The sequence below is a fragment of the Lissotriton helveticus genome, chromosome 8 (assembly GCF_964261635.1).
Source record: "Lissotriton helveticus chromosome 8, aLisHel1.1, whole genome shotgun sequence".
Taxonomy (NCBI): domain Eukaryota; kingdom Metazoa; phylum Chordata; class Amphibia; order Caudata; family Salamandridae; genus Lissotriton; species Lissotriton helveticus.
In genome coordinates this window covers 1,045,110,781-1,045,127,647 of record NC_136069.1, presented here as the reverse complement: position 1 = coordinate 1,045,127,647, position 16,867 = coordinate 1,045,110,781, and the positions used below count along the sequence as shown (strand labels likewise).

The 16,867-nt window shown below is 43.3% G+C and overlaps 1 protein-coding gene across 1 annotated transcript in view; it reads right to left on the bottom strand.

Moving 5' to 3' along the window:
- Nucleotides 1–16,867, bottom strand: part of MSL3 (MSL complex subunit 3) — a 176,263-nt gene that overhangs the window by 71,467 nt on the left and 87,929 nt on the right. The window contains exons 8-9 of the mRNA XM_078657908.1: nt 16,610–16,768; nt 9,403–9,662 (exon numbers count right to left, since the gene is read on the bottom strand). Of these exons, the coding sequence (XP_078514034.1) occupies nt 9,403–9,662; nt 16,610–16,768 (419 nt within the window). The remainder of the gene's footprint in view (nt 1–9,402; nt 9,663–16,609; nt 16,769–16,867) is intronic.

Sequence of the window (16,867 nt, the reverse complement as noted above, 5' to 3'; positions counted from 1 at the left end):
GAATTTAAATAGTTCCATTACTGGAGACACCGCTTTACTAGTGCTTAGGCTTTGCTCCCTAAGTATTGGTTTGACATTCTGAGCAAATAACATTTTACTTTTTTCCAATTGAGCTTTCCAGGTAAAGTTGGAATCTAGTGTCACCCCTAGATATGAAAAGTGTGGCACTGACTCCAACTTTACTCCTTTTAAAGTTAGGCACCCCTTGTCTGGTTTGGTTGGATTTAGGGCCATGTATTTTGTTTTTTTTCCATTAATCTCCAGCCCCTTATGACTACAATACTCGTTAAAAGTATTCAATAAAGTCTGCAAGCCATTTTTTGTTTGAGATATCAAGATGGTATCGTCAGCAAATAATAGAGATGTTACCCTTTCGCCATTCAGTTTCGGAGAGTCATTTTTGCATTTCTCCAAATATGAGGGAATATCATTCACGAAAATGGAAAAAAGCGTGGGGGCCAAGACGCATCCTTGACGAACTCCACGTTCGATTGGAATTTTTCGTGTTAACTCGCCGTTTGGACCCCATCTAATTCTCGCAAAGTTCCCTTCATGTAGTTTTATAATCTGAACAACTATATTATTTGGCATACCCGCTGCACTCAACGTTTTCCACAGAAGATCACGTGGCACTAAATCAAATGCTGCCCTTAAATCAACAAAGGCAACATATAAGTGGGCCTTTTTTATCTTTACGTACTTCCAATAGAGGCAGCAGAATCTAAAGATCTGATCTATAGTGCTGACTTTTGTTCTAAACCCGGCTTGGAATTTAGTCAAAAATAAATTTTCCTCCAACCAATTACTCACACGTAATAAAATATGACGTGAGTAGATTTTCTGAAGGATGTCCATTAGGCTAATTGGCCGATAATTACAGGGGTCCTTCCTGTCACCTTTTTTGTATATTAAAACAATTTCAGCTCCCTTCCAACTTTCGGGAAATTCTAAACTGAATGATAATTTATTGCACAGATAGTTAATATAGGGTGCCCATATTTGTGAGTCATGCTTTAGAGATCCCCAGGGATTTTATCCAAGCCTGGAGCTTTCCCAGATTTTATTTGGCTTATTGCCAACTCTGTTTCCCCTAAACTAAAAACGAGCGGATCTGCTGGAATTTCGTGACTTACTGTATTTGATACTATAGGGGAATCATCATATTTTTTATACAAATTTGTAAAATGAGTTACCCAAGTTAGCTCATCTAAAAAGGTGTCCTTAACCACCCTGCCTACATGGTTCCCATTTGCTACCAGCCTCCAAAAGGCTACATTATCGCGTAGTCTTGCGGCTAACAGCAATTCGGCCCATTTCTCTTCCTCCCATGCTATTTTTGATGTCCTTTGGACAGACTTATAGTTATATCTTGCTTTTTGTACATCCAATTGGGACTTGGATTTAATCGCAATTAGTAATTCCCTCTTTGACTCTCTACAGGATCTGTCGTACCAAGGCTTGCTATGAGACAGATTCTGGGTCTTTTGCTGGGTTTTTTTAGGCATTTTAGTTACCAATAATTTTAATTTGAGAAAAAACTCCTGATGTATAGTCAAGAAGGGAGTTTTTGCTTCCTCCTCGGGAGTTAAACCTAAATATAAAGCAAAGGTCCCCGCAAAAGGTGAGTATATTTCACTAAGGATATCGCTGTGATCCAAAATAAATGGCCATTTTAGCGATCTCCTATTGTTGCTAATATGGATCTCATTGTCATCGCCAACACCTTCCTCAAATGGGAGTGGTGGAGATGGATCATTAAATAGTGCAACATCTAAGGTCAATTTTAAGGGGAAATTATCGCTTTCAACCCTCTCCATTATTTCAAGATCTACAAGATACGGCCAAAAGGGAATAGAAACTAACACAAAATCCAAATTACTCTTGTAGGTGTTCCTACTAAAGGTGGGTTTCTTTAAGGTGTCGGATGGTAACCGACCGTTACAGGCTCTAAGGAAATGCTCTGTGCATAGTTTGATCAGCTGGAGAGCCAAAGTGGAACATTTGACCGATTTAATATTCTCGAGGAAAGGGATTTTATTCGCCTGATCTTCTTCCTCAAAGATCTCACTTAGGCCCAAAACAGGTTCATAATTGCAATTCAAATCCCCAGCCAAAATAACAAAATCCTCCCTAGGCTCCAGCCCACTCAAAAAACAGTCTAATTTAGAGACGGTTGGAGATTCTTTTGAAGATGAAGCTGGCCTATTGTAGATATTTATTAGGAATACTTTATTCCCATTAGAAGTTGTAATTTTTAATACTAGAATATCTACAGAATTTACGTCTATCACCTCAATATTAACCTTTAGATTTATTTTTACCCAAATCAGAAGTTCCCCCGACGACCTTCCACTTCTGGAAGGGGTTTCCCCAATACCATAGGTCTTGTAGCCTACCCTATGGGGAGTATCAACTGCCCATGTTTCCTGGAGTAAGCAAAAATCAAAAGATTCTATGAAATTAGCCCACTCAGGATCCCTCAAGTTGTTTGCGACCCCGGCTATATTCCAACATACCAAGTTAACTGGCACCCCAAGTACAGATGGCATAACAGTGTTGGCCTTTGGTATCTTTTCACTAATGTTTGTTACCAGTTGAAATGCCGAGGGTTTTCCCTCGGAAGGCGACTGACTCAAAGTGCGTGTTGGTTCTACCAATTCTTCGGGAATATTTGTGTTATAAGTTACAGTTTTAACCGGAGACAGGGATACAAGAGTTGCAAATACATCACGCTCATTTACAGCACCCAGAACAGTAGGATTCCTTATATCTCTTCCCTCTTCCCCCCGGTTCGGGAAACATCAATCGCAATTATCAAGGCCACTAAAAATATCAAATCTATTTGACGTTTCCAGTGGCGTGAAGGGTTTTAGGTGATCCATCCTTCTGTTTTGAAAATTTTGAGATCTAACTGGAACGTAGTTCCATCCCATAGGGTCTGGGGCTGTCACAGAGCAGGGGGCATAATACGTACTTCTTGTGCCCTGTTGGGTCGGAGGGTACTGAACATATTGATTACACCCCACATGCTGTACAATAGGGTAGTTAGGTGGCTGAGTTTGAGTTATGTAATGTGGAGGGGGAGGGGGATACTGGGATGGAACCACCACTGACCTTGGATAAAAATACGTTAAGGGTCTTGGAATTATAGTATTATTGAAGCTGCCTGTCTGCCAGTTCAATATAAATTGAACCGCGTTGGGGTCCCTAAAGTTCACCACCACCACGTCACCATCAATATCTTTAGGTCTGCCCCCCAGCCAATCAAGACGACGAACATGAACAATTTCCCCATTGATATGATTTGCAATTGGCCTATGCATTCTCAGCCAATGCATTATCTTGTTTTTTAATTGGAAAAAACCCTCCCTCTTGTTTTGTTCAAGCACCGGGACACCTGTTAATACTACTACGTAGGGTACTGCCTCTGGTGGAAGTTCGGGCAGCGGAACCCTTCTAGATTTCCCCCAGGTTTGTCTGATTTCCCCCACCTCCCTTGGTGGTTTTATCAAAAGTAGGTTGGAATTGTTACCGATAGTTTTGGATGTATTATCAGTAGTTATGTTTGTAATATTACACAATAATTGATCAGCAGTCTTTTGTTGAGGGGGTGTGGGGGATGCATGGTGATGAACAATAGCTGACACTGTATTCTGCATAAGTTTAGAAGTAGATGCAGTTGAGGAGGGGATAGAAACAATACAGGGGGAAATGGTAGAAAGTGGTTGGACTGTGGATGACGTGATTTGAGGTGCATTGTTAGATGCAAGACTGGATACATTGATGGTACCTGTGTGAGTTACAAAATCTTTTTTGACCAATGCATCCTCAATTTTAGACAATCTACACTCCACTTCCAATAGCCTCTCCAAAATGGATGCAGAGTAAGATTTAATCAGGTTCTCGATATCAAGTAAGGACACAGGACCCTTGATCTCAGTATGTTCATTAACAATAACACTAGTGTCCATACTGTCCTCCTTGTCTATCGGTGTATTAGGCAAGACTAAAGATGTAGATATGGTATGGATCCCCTCTGTATCAGATTGTAAAACACAGGGATTCTTATCAGGTTTGGCAGCTTTTTTTCCAAAATCAGAGCAGCTCAATTTAGGTTGTAGCGGATCCCATCTTTTCCGCCGTTTTTTGATCGGTGGTGGACCAAAGTTATTTCGCGTGGGTGGCAATTTTTTGGCCTTATTACGAATTGTATGCAACTGTGGCAAAGCATCTCCCTTCGATGTAATTGAACTACTTGCATGTGGTATTAAAGGCAAGCCAATCGTATCCGACCTAGATAAAATATCTGGTGAGTGAACAACCATGTTCGCTTCCGGAAGTTGGCAATCGGTATATTAATCGTCTCATCGGCCACTATGCCAGTAACAGTGTCAAGAGTTCCAGTCACGGGAGTTAACGGCGGTAAAACAGACCCATTCTTTATACTTTCCACGGAACGGCGTAGATCCGCCCGCCGCTCCGCCAATACGATGTCCCTTGCAATATCAGGTGAAGATTTAGGAAAGTAATTATCCAAAGTCCCATTTAACAGCAAGCCCTGTTTTTCCTGCATGGGATGCTCAGAGTTTGTGGTGGCCATCTATAAGCAATAGGAGGAAATTGCAAAGTAGTCAGCGGAAGTAATGAGAAATTATCAAAACAGTCAGTACCTGCAGGCAAATGGGTGTGCCCAGTCCGATCTCCTCGGTTCTCGGAGGGTCTCAGAGGGTCCGCCCTTAGTCCGGGCTTCGTACCGCTCACGCGTCCCGCTAACGCGGTATAGCTCCTGGTCTTATACGGGACGTTAAGTAGGGGGCGGAGACACGGGAAGAGGCGGCAGGTGTGCTGGATGCTTCGCGCACAGCCTGGTGGGCCTCGCAGTCCCGTCCTCCTGTGGCAGGCGCTCTCTCCCCCAACACGGCTTCTGGTACCGGGGCTCCAAGCAGGCAACAAACACAACGTCCAACTCCCAATGCGAGCGGCACCCGCGAAGCGGGGGCCGCAAGGAGTTTTCAGAGGCTCAGAGCAGGGGGCGGAGACACGGGAAGAGGCGGCAGGTGTGCTGGATGCTTCGCGCACAGCCTGGTGGGCCTCGCAGTCCCGTCCTCCTGTGGCAGGCGCTCTCTCCCCCAACACGGCTTCTGGTACCGGGGCTCCAAGCAGGCAACAAACACAACGTCCAACTCCCAATGCGAGCGGCATACTCATTCAAAAACCCACAAACTCACTTTGCCCATTCACTCATTCATTCCATTTCTCTTTCTTTCACTCACTCACTGTTTGCTTGCATAATCACTAATCCATTCATTCAAATCAAGTTTCTGCATAAAGTTATGATTATATGAATTATTTTGATTTGCAAAGGAGGAATACAGTTTGTGTCTATCTTTAGCTCTTAATCTCCATTTTAGACTTGCCTGAGAAGGTTGTAAGAGGGTGGGGACTCTGCAGACACCTGGCGAAATGCACTGTGGTGCATCTGCTTTCTAGAAGGACTATTTGATCCCACGGTGGCTCATCTGAAAGGCCCTAGGAAATGACAATGTCTCTTATCTAGAGTGAACTGGCAGAGGGCACACAGGGCTGGCTCGTCTGGCATGCCCTTCAGGTTTCCAGGGTGGGTCTTTGGAACTGTCTGGGGGTGGGTGTGAGTCCTCAGGGACCTGGCTTGTATGTAAGGGCCTGTGATTGGGACGACCTCCGGGAACCTTTGCTTCCTGGCTCACTAAACTTACGTAGTATGTGCAGTCTTGTTTTTATAATGAGATAAGTACAATTGTGCAATCACTCTCTGAATGCCCCTGAATGGTTGATGACCTTTCAAAGACTAAGATCCTGGACATGTATTTTCAGTCATCTAAAATTCACTCAGTCACCGCCACTAGAAGCACCATCTGCGGGAGAGGGTAATCAGCAACATGAAATTACCTGGATGCCCAAGCAGCAGACACAACAGCTGTGCTCAGCCTCGTCAAATTAGAAACTGAGAAAACTCCAGCCTCACTTTATTGTGACACACAGGAGAATGTGGAAATCATTTACAAGTAGCTTGTAAGGCTCCGCTGTATTGTCCCAAATTTGGACCTTAAACACCCTACACTCCCAGAAGAAAACATCCAGCCGACCGGGCCCAAGAGAGGCGTTATATAAAGAATCTGAGCCGAGGATGAAACGGCCTCATTTCACCCCATTGTTCCCTGAGGGTGAGCAGAGGGACGTGCAGACTGGACTCAGGCTGCAGGGAAAGCTTTAAATTGCTCTTCTGCTGCTTCAGGGTACCCTGCAGGTATTTAAATACCCGATATTATCATTTATAAAGACAAAAAGATATTTTTTTAAAAGGCATTCAGCAGCGTAGCCTCATAACTATCAGCACACTTCAAAGGCTCCAGTGAAGCGTTTCATGAATGCTGGGGAATCCTTTGTGGTGTGTGCTGATTGTACATCTCTGCATGGAGGGAAGCCAAGGGTGTGCGCCCGCGCATGCATGCAGTTTAGAGCGAACTATGGTCACCCCCCACTTTTTGCCTCGTATTTGATGCGATTTAGACTGGAAGTGCACTGGGTTTCTTTAAACCAGGTCACCAATGCCAGATCTCTTTCCCACAACTGTGCAATTGTTTCCTTAAATGGTAATACCTTTAGCACTCCATGTAAGTCCCTAGTAAATGGTACCCTTGGTACCTAGGGTAAGGAGGCTAAAGAGGGTCCTTAAGGGCTGCAGCACAAATTGTAACACCCGAAGGAACCCCTCACCAAACACATACAGACTGTCACGGCAGGCTGCATGTCTTGGTGCAGACAAAAGTGAAGGGTTTTTGCTTTTTAAAAGTGAAAACACAACATGGCACACCTTTCTGTGTGACATGCCAGCAAACACTGCATACAGTCTAGATAAGTTTTCCCTATAGGAGGCCTTACTGCCTTAAGAAAGGGTGCACTATGCTACATGTGTGAACATGTCTCATGAGCAGATATGCCCCTGTGCTGGTCAGTTCAATTGCTGTCAGAACAAGTGACACAGAAATCATTTTAAGTACATGTGCTGGACACTGGTGAAACGTGTTTCCCAGCTTCATGATGGCTTCACTGAAACCAGAGATGTTTGGCATCAAACATCTCGCATTAATAAGCGTAACCGATTCCAGTGATTTATTTATTAATACATGCACCCAGAAGGCACCTTAGATGTGTCCCCGGAAAACCTACCAGCTACTGGTGTGCTGACGGACTGCTCCAAGCCAGTCTGTCACCATGGGCGAGCTTATGACCCCCAGGGGTGAGGGAGTTTGGTCTCAGCAGGTCAGAAACATAGCCTGCTTGGGCAGAGGGTGTTTACACCACCTCCCACAGAATGACCTGCGAATTAGCATTCAAAGGCAAGGAGACTTCAAAGAGCTCACCCTCTTTCTTATGCAAATCTGGATTCCCTCACAGGAGAGGATGCCCATACCCCATTTCACCCCCACCCCTGTACCATACTCACCTTAAGTCCAGGAGATAGGTCCTGTAAGTCGATGTACTATACCTAATGCAGTCTTTGTTTTTCCTCCATAGGATAACATTGCCAACTCTGAAAATTGCACCGTCTACTTTTAAAAACTGAAAGTATTTCTATTACAAAACCTACATTCCTGCTTGTATTGATTCTGGTGCCTAAATATATATGAAGATCAGTGTTATTTTCATAAATTGGTGTGGAGCTCCTTATTGAGTACTGCGTACCATTTTGACCGTGTGTGTATCTGCAGATGTCTAACACTTCTCTCTGATATGTCTAAGGATGCTCGACCACCCTACCCCCCTAGAAGAGCACCATGGGATTTCTAGAGCATGCCCCAGACCACTCATAATGGAATACCTGGACTTTTGCACAGTATTACTCATTTTGGTATACTATAAAATGAGTCTGCTTCCTACACTAGGGACTAAAAAACCTCAAGGGATAAAAAGAAAACAAAAGTCAAGAAACAACCACAGCAGCCCAAGTCATATAGAAAATGTTGAAATCAGGCAGTATCAACCATTTGAAAAGGCAAAGAGAGTTAGTAAGGGACAGTCATATTTTTAGGTCTTGCGACCTATCGATGCGCGCAAGCGCATCGAGCGGAGCGAGAATTCAAGTAGCCAAAATCCTAATGAAACCACCAGCTTTTTGCTGGCGTTTTCATGAAGTTCACGTGAACCACGTGATCAAACACGAACGCGCATCTGCCTCCCTCCCTCCTAATTGCATTTGCCGCACAGCACATCAAAGGGCTTCGCCCAGTGTGCGCTCTGCGGCTTCTCGGCTTCTCCTCCCCTAATTATTCTTGGATGGCCGGCCGGCACACAGCCTTCCTTGCATTTCTCCTCCCCCTCCCGAAAAAGGCTGCAGTCCTCCAGTTCAATTTAACACAGTGCATGCAGACAGGGACCAAGCACATCTCCCCAATATTACCAATCCACCCTAACTCACATGAGACCTAATGTGCACATTATTAAAAACGTTGGTATTGGTGTAAGCGTCCGTTAATTAGAAATCCGAAAAAGATTAATTTCCAATTGCAATGTTTACGTTGCAGGCAAGGCGGAGATTAATAGCTACGCTTATTAAGGAACTACAAAGGCTCTGGGTTAAAACCTTAATATAGCTGGGTTACGTAATTTCACGTATCATGAGCTGTGTTTCTTTGCAGACACCAGCGGTGCGATATTCGCTCATTCTGACACCTTTTATTTCACACAGACTAACTTACAATAAAAGAAGCTCGTGCAAAGCATGCATAAAACAAAGCATGGTGTATAATTACGCTTCAGTAAATCAACGACGAGTATTACAATGCAAAATGCTCGCTTTTAGAATGCCATTCGACACATTTTTCCTAGCCACAAAATCCCATTAAATCAACAAAGGGCAGAGAGTGCAGCTATAACCCCGACAACCTCATCCCGGTGCACGGAACACGCTTTCATATTTGTGTTTAGCCAGCATCCTTTTCAAAATAAGAAAGAACCACTCGAGAAACGGCACTTGCCTTCACTACAAAAATAGCAGCAGGCTAAAAAGACCTCTCCCATCACCTTCCGCCTTTTTTTCTCAATTATTGCCCTGCCTTCCTAGCATCATTTATTAAACAAGCATTGGCATTGCCAATAGGTCTCGCTTGTGGGACCTTATAAGTATTTAGTTTTGCAGCACAATATCCTTGGTGCAACAAGGATATTGTGCTGCAAAACTAAATACTTATAAGGTCCCACAAGCGAGACCTATTGGCAATGCCAATGCTTGTTTTAAAGGCGATGCAACTTATGCATTTATAGTTGTAAAGCGCTGAAAATACAAAAGATGTCCAGATACTGGTTAACCACATGAAAATAAATAATGGCAAAATGATTTGTACAATTCACAGATGGACTTACTTTTATCCAGGTGCAGAAACAACTTCGGCATTGAAGCAGGTGTTTCAGGGTAGCGTCGCTTAGATTGTGGTGATGCACTACTTTCTGACTGCATGTCACAGGTAGAGTAGCGAGTAGAGCGTCTTAAAGACTGCAAAATATCTGGTTCAGTTCTTCGTTTTTTGGGGGTGTGCGACTCTCCAGTTGTTGGTTGACTATCTGTAGACTGAGGGGTAGGTGGATTCAACAGAGGTGGACTTGGGGATACTTCTTCTTGATTTCTGTGAATAGAGATAAATGGTTTTCTTAATTTTGGATCCTAAGGCACTTCTATGCTTCTAACTCTTAAACAAAGCTGAACTTTCAAAGGCATACATTTTCATTATTACTTTCTCCTCACAGAATTTTACAGTATATCAACCGATCTTTGTTTGGAAAAAAGAGTCTCAAATGTGACTTACATTAATTCAACAAAAGATGTTGAACTCTTGCTGTGGTTGGGGCTTTCCTTTCACCTTTTTTCTATTTTACAACTGCTCTGACACTGTGTCAAGCTAAAAGAATGAAAATAAAGGGTCTGGAATATACTAACCCACTGTAAGCTATTGGTGTTTATACATTCCATCTTGTATATATGTATGTACACACACACACACACACACACACACATACACATACATATATACAAAAGATACACAAATATTTAGTGGTGGCAGAGACGCAGTCATCATTAGTACAGCAGGTCAGTAGCAAAAGAGCCCTGGAGTGTTCAGGGCTATTGCAACCCTTATTACTCTTATCTTTTACTGCCAAACAGTTGCATGAGGGCGACATGTTCCTTTCTTGCATTAGAACGGATGGCACCCTTGTTATGCTACTTATGCTACTGGGTGTTGTGGGAGGACCATTTTTACCCCAAAATAAAAAAAATTCCATTACCTGTGTGACAAGATCAATACTGGCAGCATTTCTGTAGGTACCACATTTTCTCATCAATAAATGGCAGCCTTTCTGTACCACCTTTTCTCATCGATCAAGGATGAGCATAGCCTTAAAATAATAAAACAGGTTTGGTGGCAGCTACTTTAGACATTTGAAGTGTTTTGCCCAGTACAGAATAATTAAAGTATAATTTTGTAATAGCTTTTAAGGTAAGCATGACTGAATATTTTATAGTTTTTCCTGCAGGCATTAATTGAGATAATGGTCACTTTTATGGTTGGAGCGAAATCCAAATACCTTACGTAAATATGCCTGGTATAGACATATTCCTAAGGCCAAGTTTCGAAGGATTCTTAGACAACAGATTAGCAAAGTGATTAAATGCCCCAGACAGGCGTTAATGGCTGTTTCTCAGGTATATGTTTAATTGTATGTCTTGTACAAAAACTCACTGTACAGTGGAATGCTGCTAGTATTCGTTTAAGTAGTTGGCATTCCTTACTTTATGGAAGGGCATTTCTGGTCAAAGATGAGCCCAGGTTTGAAGAAAGACATATCTTGAGAAAAATATAAAAAGCCTTCTTCCATTTTCGATTCACTTTCAAGGAGCTTGGGGAGACCATACTTGCTATATGATACTCAGCATAGCATGAAATACATCTTGTTCAGAAACTTTGAGTTGGTCAAATTTTAGGAACAGTAAAAGCAGGTTTAGTGGTACCAATGATAAAGTATCTTTCACAAGTGAATAACCTGTGCACAGCTCAATAGTCAGGATATGTGTGTAAGGAAAGAAGAGAAAGCACTTCCATGCTGCTCAAAAGGAATTTCCCTTCTGGAAGAGAGAGAGAAGCTTCAGGGACTTTACCCAAAACCTGGGGAAGACAGTTTCGAGAACAGACACTCTGGTGTATATATAGGTTCTGTGGACAGTCCGATTTCTTCCTGGAGAACTTGCCTTGCGGAAGGTTGTTGTGAACAATGTGACAGTTCCCATTTAATTTGTTATCACTCCTTGCCTGTCATTAGCTCTTCTGCATTCTAATGGAATGTAGGAAGTTCCTAGAGTACCGGCAAAAATGTTGTTGTCATCATTGCCGACCACTCTAGAGGCTGACATGTTTTTTATTTATATTAAAAGACAAAGCCATTACAATACCGCCCCTTTCAGTGTAAGTCTACTGTTTATAAAGCTGGAGGTTTAATGTCAACGTGTAGATAGAGCTAACACATTTTGTGCCAGCTAGTTTACTCTTGATGTAATCTTAGAGTCTCAGAAACCTGTTTTATTTTGAAAATGGGAGATCAAATCAGTGTTCAAAGATGATAAAATCCCTGGTATTTGACCATTGATCAGGAGAGGTCTTCACTCCAGTATAATCGCTAGAGGTCACGATAGATTGCGGCACGAGTAACTCTTAGGCGGAGAGTTGATTCAAGAAATCCTGTAGTAGGAGTTCCTTCACCCAGCGCACACATTTTTGATTCCTTGGCAGAACTCTCATCAAGAATAGCTGAAGCCAGTATGTATGATGTGCAATCCATCCTAAGAAACTTTGAAACTCAAAAGGAAGGTTTGCTATTTAATGCTTTACATAGGATTTAGCATTGCCCTCAGAGGTAGCTTTATGGTGTCAGGATGTCACAACCTCACACTTTGACTCCTATTTCTCTGATAAAATTAAAATGTTAAACAAGAGCAGTCTTGTGTACAACGGAAAAGCAGAACAGGTCTAAATTGTTGCTTTGCCATCCCAGGCAGAACAGGTCTGCTCAGCAGCCATTATGGAATCCTGGAATGTAGTTAAGCCAGGGTTACACAAGTGTGCGCAGCGTTGGCGGTAGTAGTATAATCTTTCAATGTCTTCTGCTCATCATTGCCCCACTGACCTGTAATAAAAGTAATTTGTGACACAATAGTCCCACTGACCACAAGCATAATAAGCACTTCTCTTCCCATAATGCCCTTCACCAAAACATACCAACATCTCATAAGAAAGCACAACGCAGAACCACCAGAGACACAAAAACGACTGCCTCATATGCATATTTTCAACGAAGTACTGAGAAAAACCTTAGAAGCTACTCTCAAGGGTATTTGATAAGCCTGGGCAGAGTTCGCGGAGTTACGCAACGCGGAACTTCGCACAGTACAAAAAAAACCTCAGCCACTCTGCGGTGCTCCGCAAGGGGCAGAGTGGGTTAGAAAAAATGTAGTTCGCGATAATAGTCATGTGCCGGGTGTTTATTCGCGCTGTGAAATTATCGCGAAGGGCACCATGCACATGGGCGCAAGCAGGCGCTGCTTCCTTTCGCCCTCTCGAGTAGATTTTCAACCCGAGAGGCAGCTTTCTCAACGCAAACATACGGTTTCTCAACGCGAGCATACGGGCCACTCGCACTGAGAAATCCGACTGCCCGCGTTGAGACTTCTCTCGCTTGGCGGTTGATTTCCCTCGCTCGCGCTTGCCAACTTGATGCTGATTGGCGCGATCGAGGAAAAAAACTCAGCGGAGCAAAGTTTTTGGGAATTCCGCGAGCTTCACGTAACGCGGAGTGCGGAAAACTCCGCAAGCGGAGTTCACTGCCCAGACTTAGTACTTGATTTGTCCACTGCATTACCTACAGAGGACTTCGCTCTAGACTTACTACTGTTTCTAGTGAGTCTGACAAAGACCTATGCAGTTTTGGAAGATTCTGACAAAACAGCAACCATACTCAGTGTAGACTATTCTCCTAGTCCAAGACCCACTGTCCTGTGATGCTCCACAGAGTCCATCCTCTCTGGCCCATGAACAACACTCACAAAATGGTATGCAATATTGGCACCTTGATAGATGTTGAAGGTACACAGATGCTGGAAATCTGATTGCACATTTATGCTACAACTGCACTGAACTTCATATTATCAAAGGCAGGTTAATGTGTATTATTTGTAAGAATGTTTTGTGGCAAAGAGCACATTTTGAAGCACAATATAGGCATTCTTTGAATTAGGAGCGCAGTTGAAGGTCATTTAATGAAACGTCAGGGTTTTTTCCAGTGCACATTTGAAAATAAATGGCATAGTATTACTTTAAAAGCACGTTGTTAGGGCAAGAATATGGTGGAAAAATCTGGCACGTTTGGTGAACTGCCCTCATCAAGAGATCTTTGCTTACTTTTATGGATCTGTTCTTATTACCTATTCAATCACAAATTCTGTGACGAGCAAGCCATTCTATTCAGTGCTTATGATTATCAATAGCTGCAATCCATAGAGCTACATTGCCATGTCCTTCCCTTTTATTCACTTTAAAATAAAATAAAAGGATGTTGTGAAGCATGATTTAAAATGTCACTTTTCTTACCTTCTATTGAGTTTTTTTTCCAACTGTTAATCTAATTGAAATAAAACAGCCTTCTTTAAATGCTAAATTATGTATCTGTGTCATGTGCTTCATGGCCTTTCAGCGGTAAGGTGAAGATTTTCCACAAAACATGACTTTGAAAGAAGTGCTCTGGGATCCTGCATGTGGCCAGGACTATTCAGTGCTAACAATTTCAATGGAGATTGAAGCAGAAACAGTATTACAGGTAAGCAACCATTTCCTCTTGTTTTCTGGGGGGCCTCCTTGGCGAAGGCATGTTTCCTCGTCAGGCAGACTATTAGCTCGTGCGAGGCTCCCTGATACAGAGCTGGAGGTGCTTTAAGCTTTAACAAATGTTTTGGCCGGGAGTGGGGAGGTTGCGGGGGAGGGTGTCACAATTCTTGTCATCACTTTGTCTTCAAAGTTTTCCATAGCCCTCTTAAGCTTATCCACAAGCAATGGGAGGTACTGCATTGTCCTCTCAGTCTTCTAGAGGTTCTTGATGAGAAACGTATCCTCCACCTATACTACATGTAGCTTTACACTATGATGCAGTGCAGCCTTCTGTATTACTTTGTGGGACACATCAGTGCCATCATGAGGCCCAGCCATAACCAGACAAGTATCCATGTCATCTTGAAGGTTCACGTGGTAGTCTTCCCAGGGATCCTCCCGAAGGCACTACATTTCACAATAGGAGCCTCCAGGGTAGTATGTGTTTCCTGGTTTGTGTGGACTCATTGTGAAGAGGACTATGGAGACGGGGTGGTGGTGACGGGGGGTGTTGGGAGGTGTAGGAAATCACAACCGGTAGTGGTGGTGGGCTTGTGGCCCTAACCCTCTTTGGAAATGGAGAGTGACTGGCAATTATTGGAACGTTTCTTCAAAAACTAAACTAAACCTATCATATCTAGTGATTAGGAATGGTGTGTCTGTGGGAGCTCCTGTGAAAGGGGCCTGGCCAGTTTTTCCACGTGAATGAAAATCATCCTTTGTTTAGTGTCATAGAGGGAAAGGTGTGGTGCAGCCACCAAAGCGTCTAACTCCGGAGCACGGGGCTCCCGGTTCAATACCCGGCACAGGCGGCAGGTCAGCATCATGTGACTCTGGGCAACAGCTCACTTAATCTCCCTGATGTCCCACAGGGCATTGAGAACCTATGGGGTGATTAGTTTGCACTTTACAAATACCGGATTATTGTTCTAAACATCCGGGAGCTGCAGCATGATTGGCATCTCTCTCAAGGCTGAATTGAGTAGAGGGTTGCTTAGGAACAGGCCTGGTTCGCGGCCTCAGAGTGTACTTCGGATGAGAAGCAGGTTTGCAGGTGCCTCAGGCTCGAGGTGTGATGACGGTTGGCACAGCCCAGCATCCTTCGCCAAGGGTTTGTTCTGAGTCGAGACAGACTCTCAGGATTGAGTGGGCTCAGCAGCCAGAACTGGACTTGAAGCTCGGTGCATACCGAGGCTTAGCTTGGGACTCAACTCAACACTCACTAGCCAGTGCTTCTCTGCCTCAACTTGGCTGATGGTTTCAAGGCTGGGCCATCCCAGGTTGTCCTTCAAGCATGTGGGGAGGGCTGAAGAGGAGGGATAGAGATGCTAGGTGTGGTCTTTGTCTTAGCCCTGTGGGCTTCTGGGAACAGCCACAGACCTCTTCTTCCTCTTGCTCAGACTCCGATGTCTAGGAAGACAGCAATGCCAGGCTCTTATATCTATGCACCTATGAAAGACTTGATGGCCCATGCTCCCTCTCCCGCGTTCTCGAAGATATCATCGCAGCTGAAAATGTTCAGGGTCGGGGGGCCAATGCTGGCACTACATCTTATGGGGTGCCCAGCGCCAGGCCTTTAGTATTAAATAGTCTTTCTGCACAAAGGCCTTGCAGAAGGAGCAAGACATCTTGTTGTGCTGAGGGGACCAGTATAGACCGCAGACTCTGCATTGGTTTGACCAACGGGATTTGGTTTTGCAAATAAGACAGAACAGAAAGCATGCTCTATCCTTCACACCCCTCACAATAGTCATTCTCCAAATAGTACCTTATTGTCCAGACTTCTCAGTGCGACCGCCGCTGAGCATCCCTGGTTGCGGTCCAGCAAGTCATATTCTTAGCCATGGTGCGTTTAAGTGGCTGGTTCCTGGAAAAGACTTCTCTACGGCTCTCACTGATGGTTGCTGAAGTGTTCTTGTCCCTTAGGTCTAATTCCCAATGGTTTGCACTGAAGTTCCCAGGAAAGATTCCTTGAGCTGGCACTCAAATGCCCAAACATAATGGCAGAAGAAAATAATCTGAGGTTGTGTCTTTGTCCTATTGCATTATCGATTAGGGTGGAGTCACAACAGGTCTTGAAATTTGAAAATAACTACAATGAAAAAAACTTGCAAACATCTGCACCCAACACTAGAACACAGGAGTATGCAGAGCATGTGTATTTACAGCGCCACAGATGCAACAAAACATATTTTAAAGGGAATGGACATATGAACTGTCTACAAGCCTGTAAAAACAAACACTCTAATCCATGGCATCCTGAATGATCAACCCTAAACAGAATGGGAATGAAGTCACAACATTTACTAGTCAAACAAACTAATAAAGATAAGAGTTACATCATGAAATGCATTGGACAGGTGAAGTACCCCAAGAAATTAAAAAAAGTTGTTAAGGGCAAGTTACTACAGCCAGAGTGACTCATGTAGAAGGTAGATCAAACTGCACATTGACATGAATTAGAATCAACACAGGGAGAGCTGAAGAAGAAAGAGTTACAATAACTAGATGTGCTAGTGTTTGAACTTCTGTCTTTTTATTTTTTTCGAGAGAGAAGAAGACAAAATGAAGGAAGATGGCATTCGGCTAGGATTGTGAGTAGGTGCAGGAACCACAGACATAGGGAAGGATACAAAAACATAAAGGAGAAGGTGTAATCTTACCTGTTTACTACAACTGGAATTTCTTTTATAGGTAGAAAAAACTTAGATGACGTCACTTTCTTAAATTGAGCTTGTTCATACGGGTATAGCAAAATTAATGGCAGCGTAAAGTCGAAAGTGATCCTTAGCCCATCCACCATTTCTTTACACAGTTCGACACTGGAAAAATTACAGGATACGCAACCATTAAGCATTAAATCAGCTTAACATAAAAATGCATTTGTTTATTTCTTGGTACTTAAATTCAGATAGCATTTA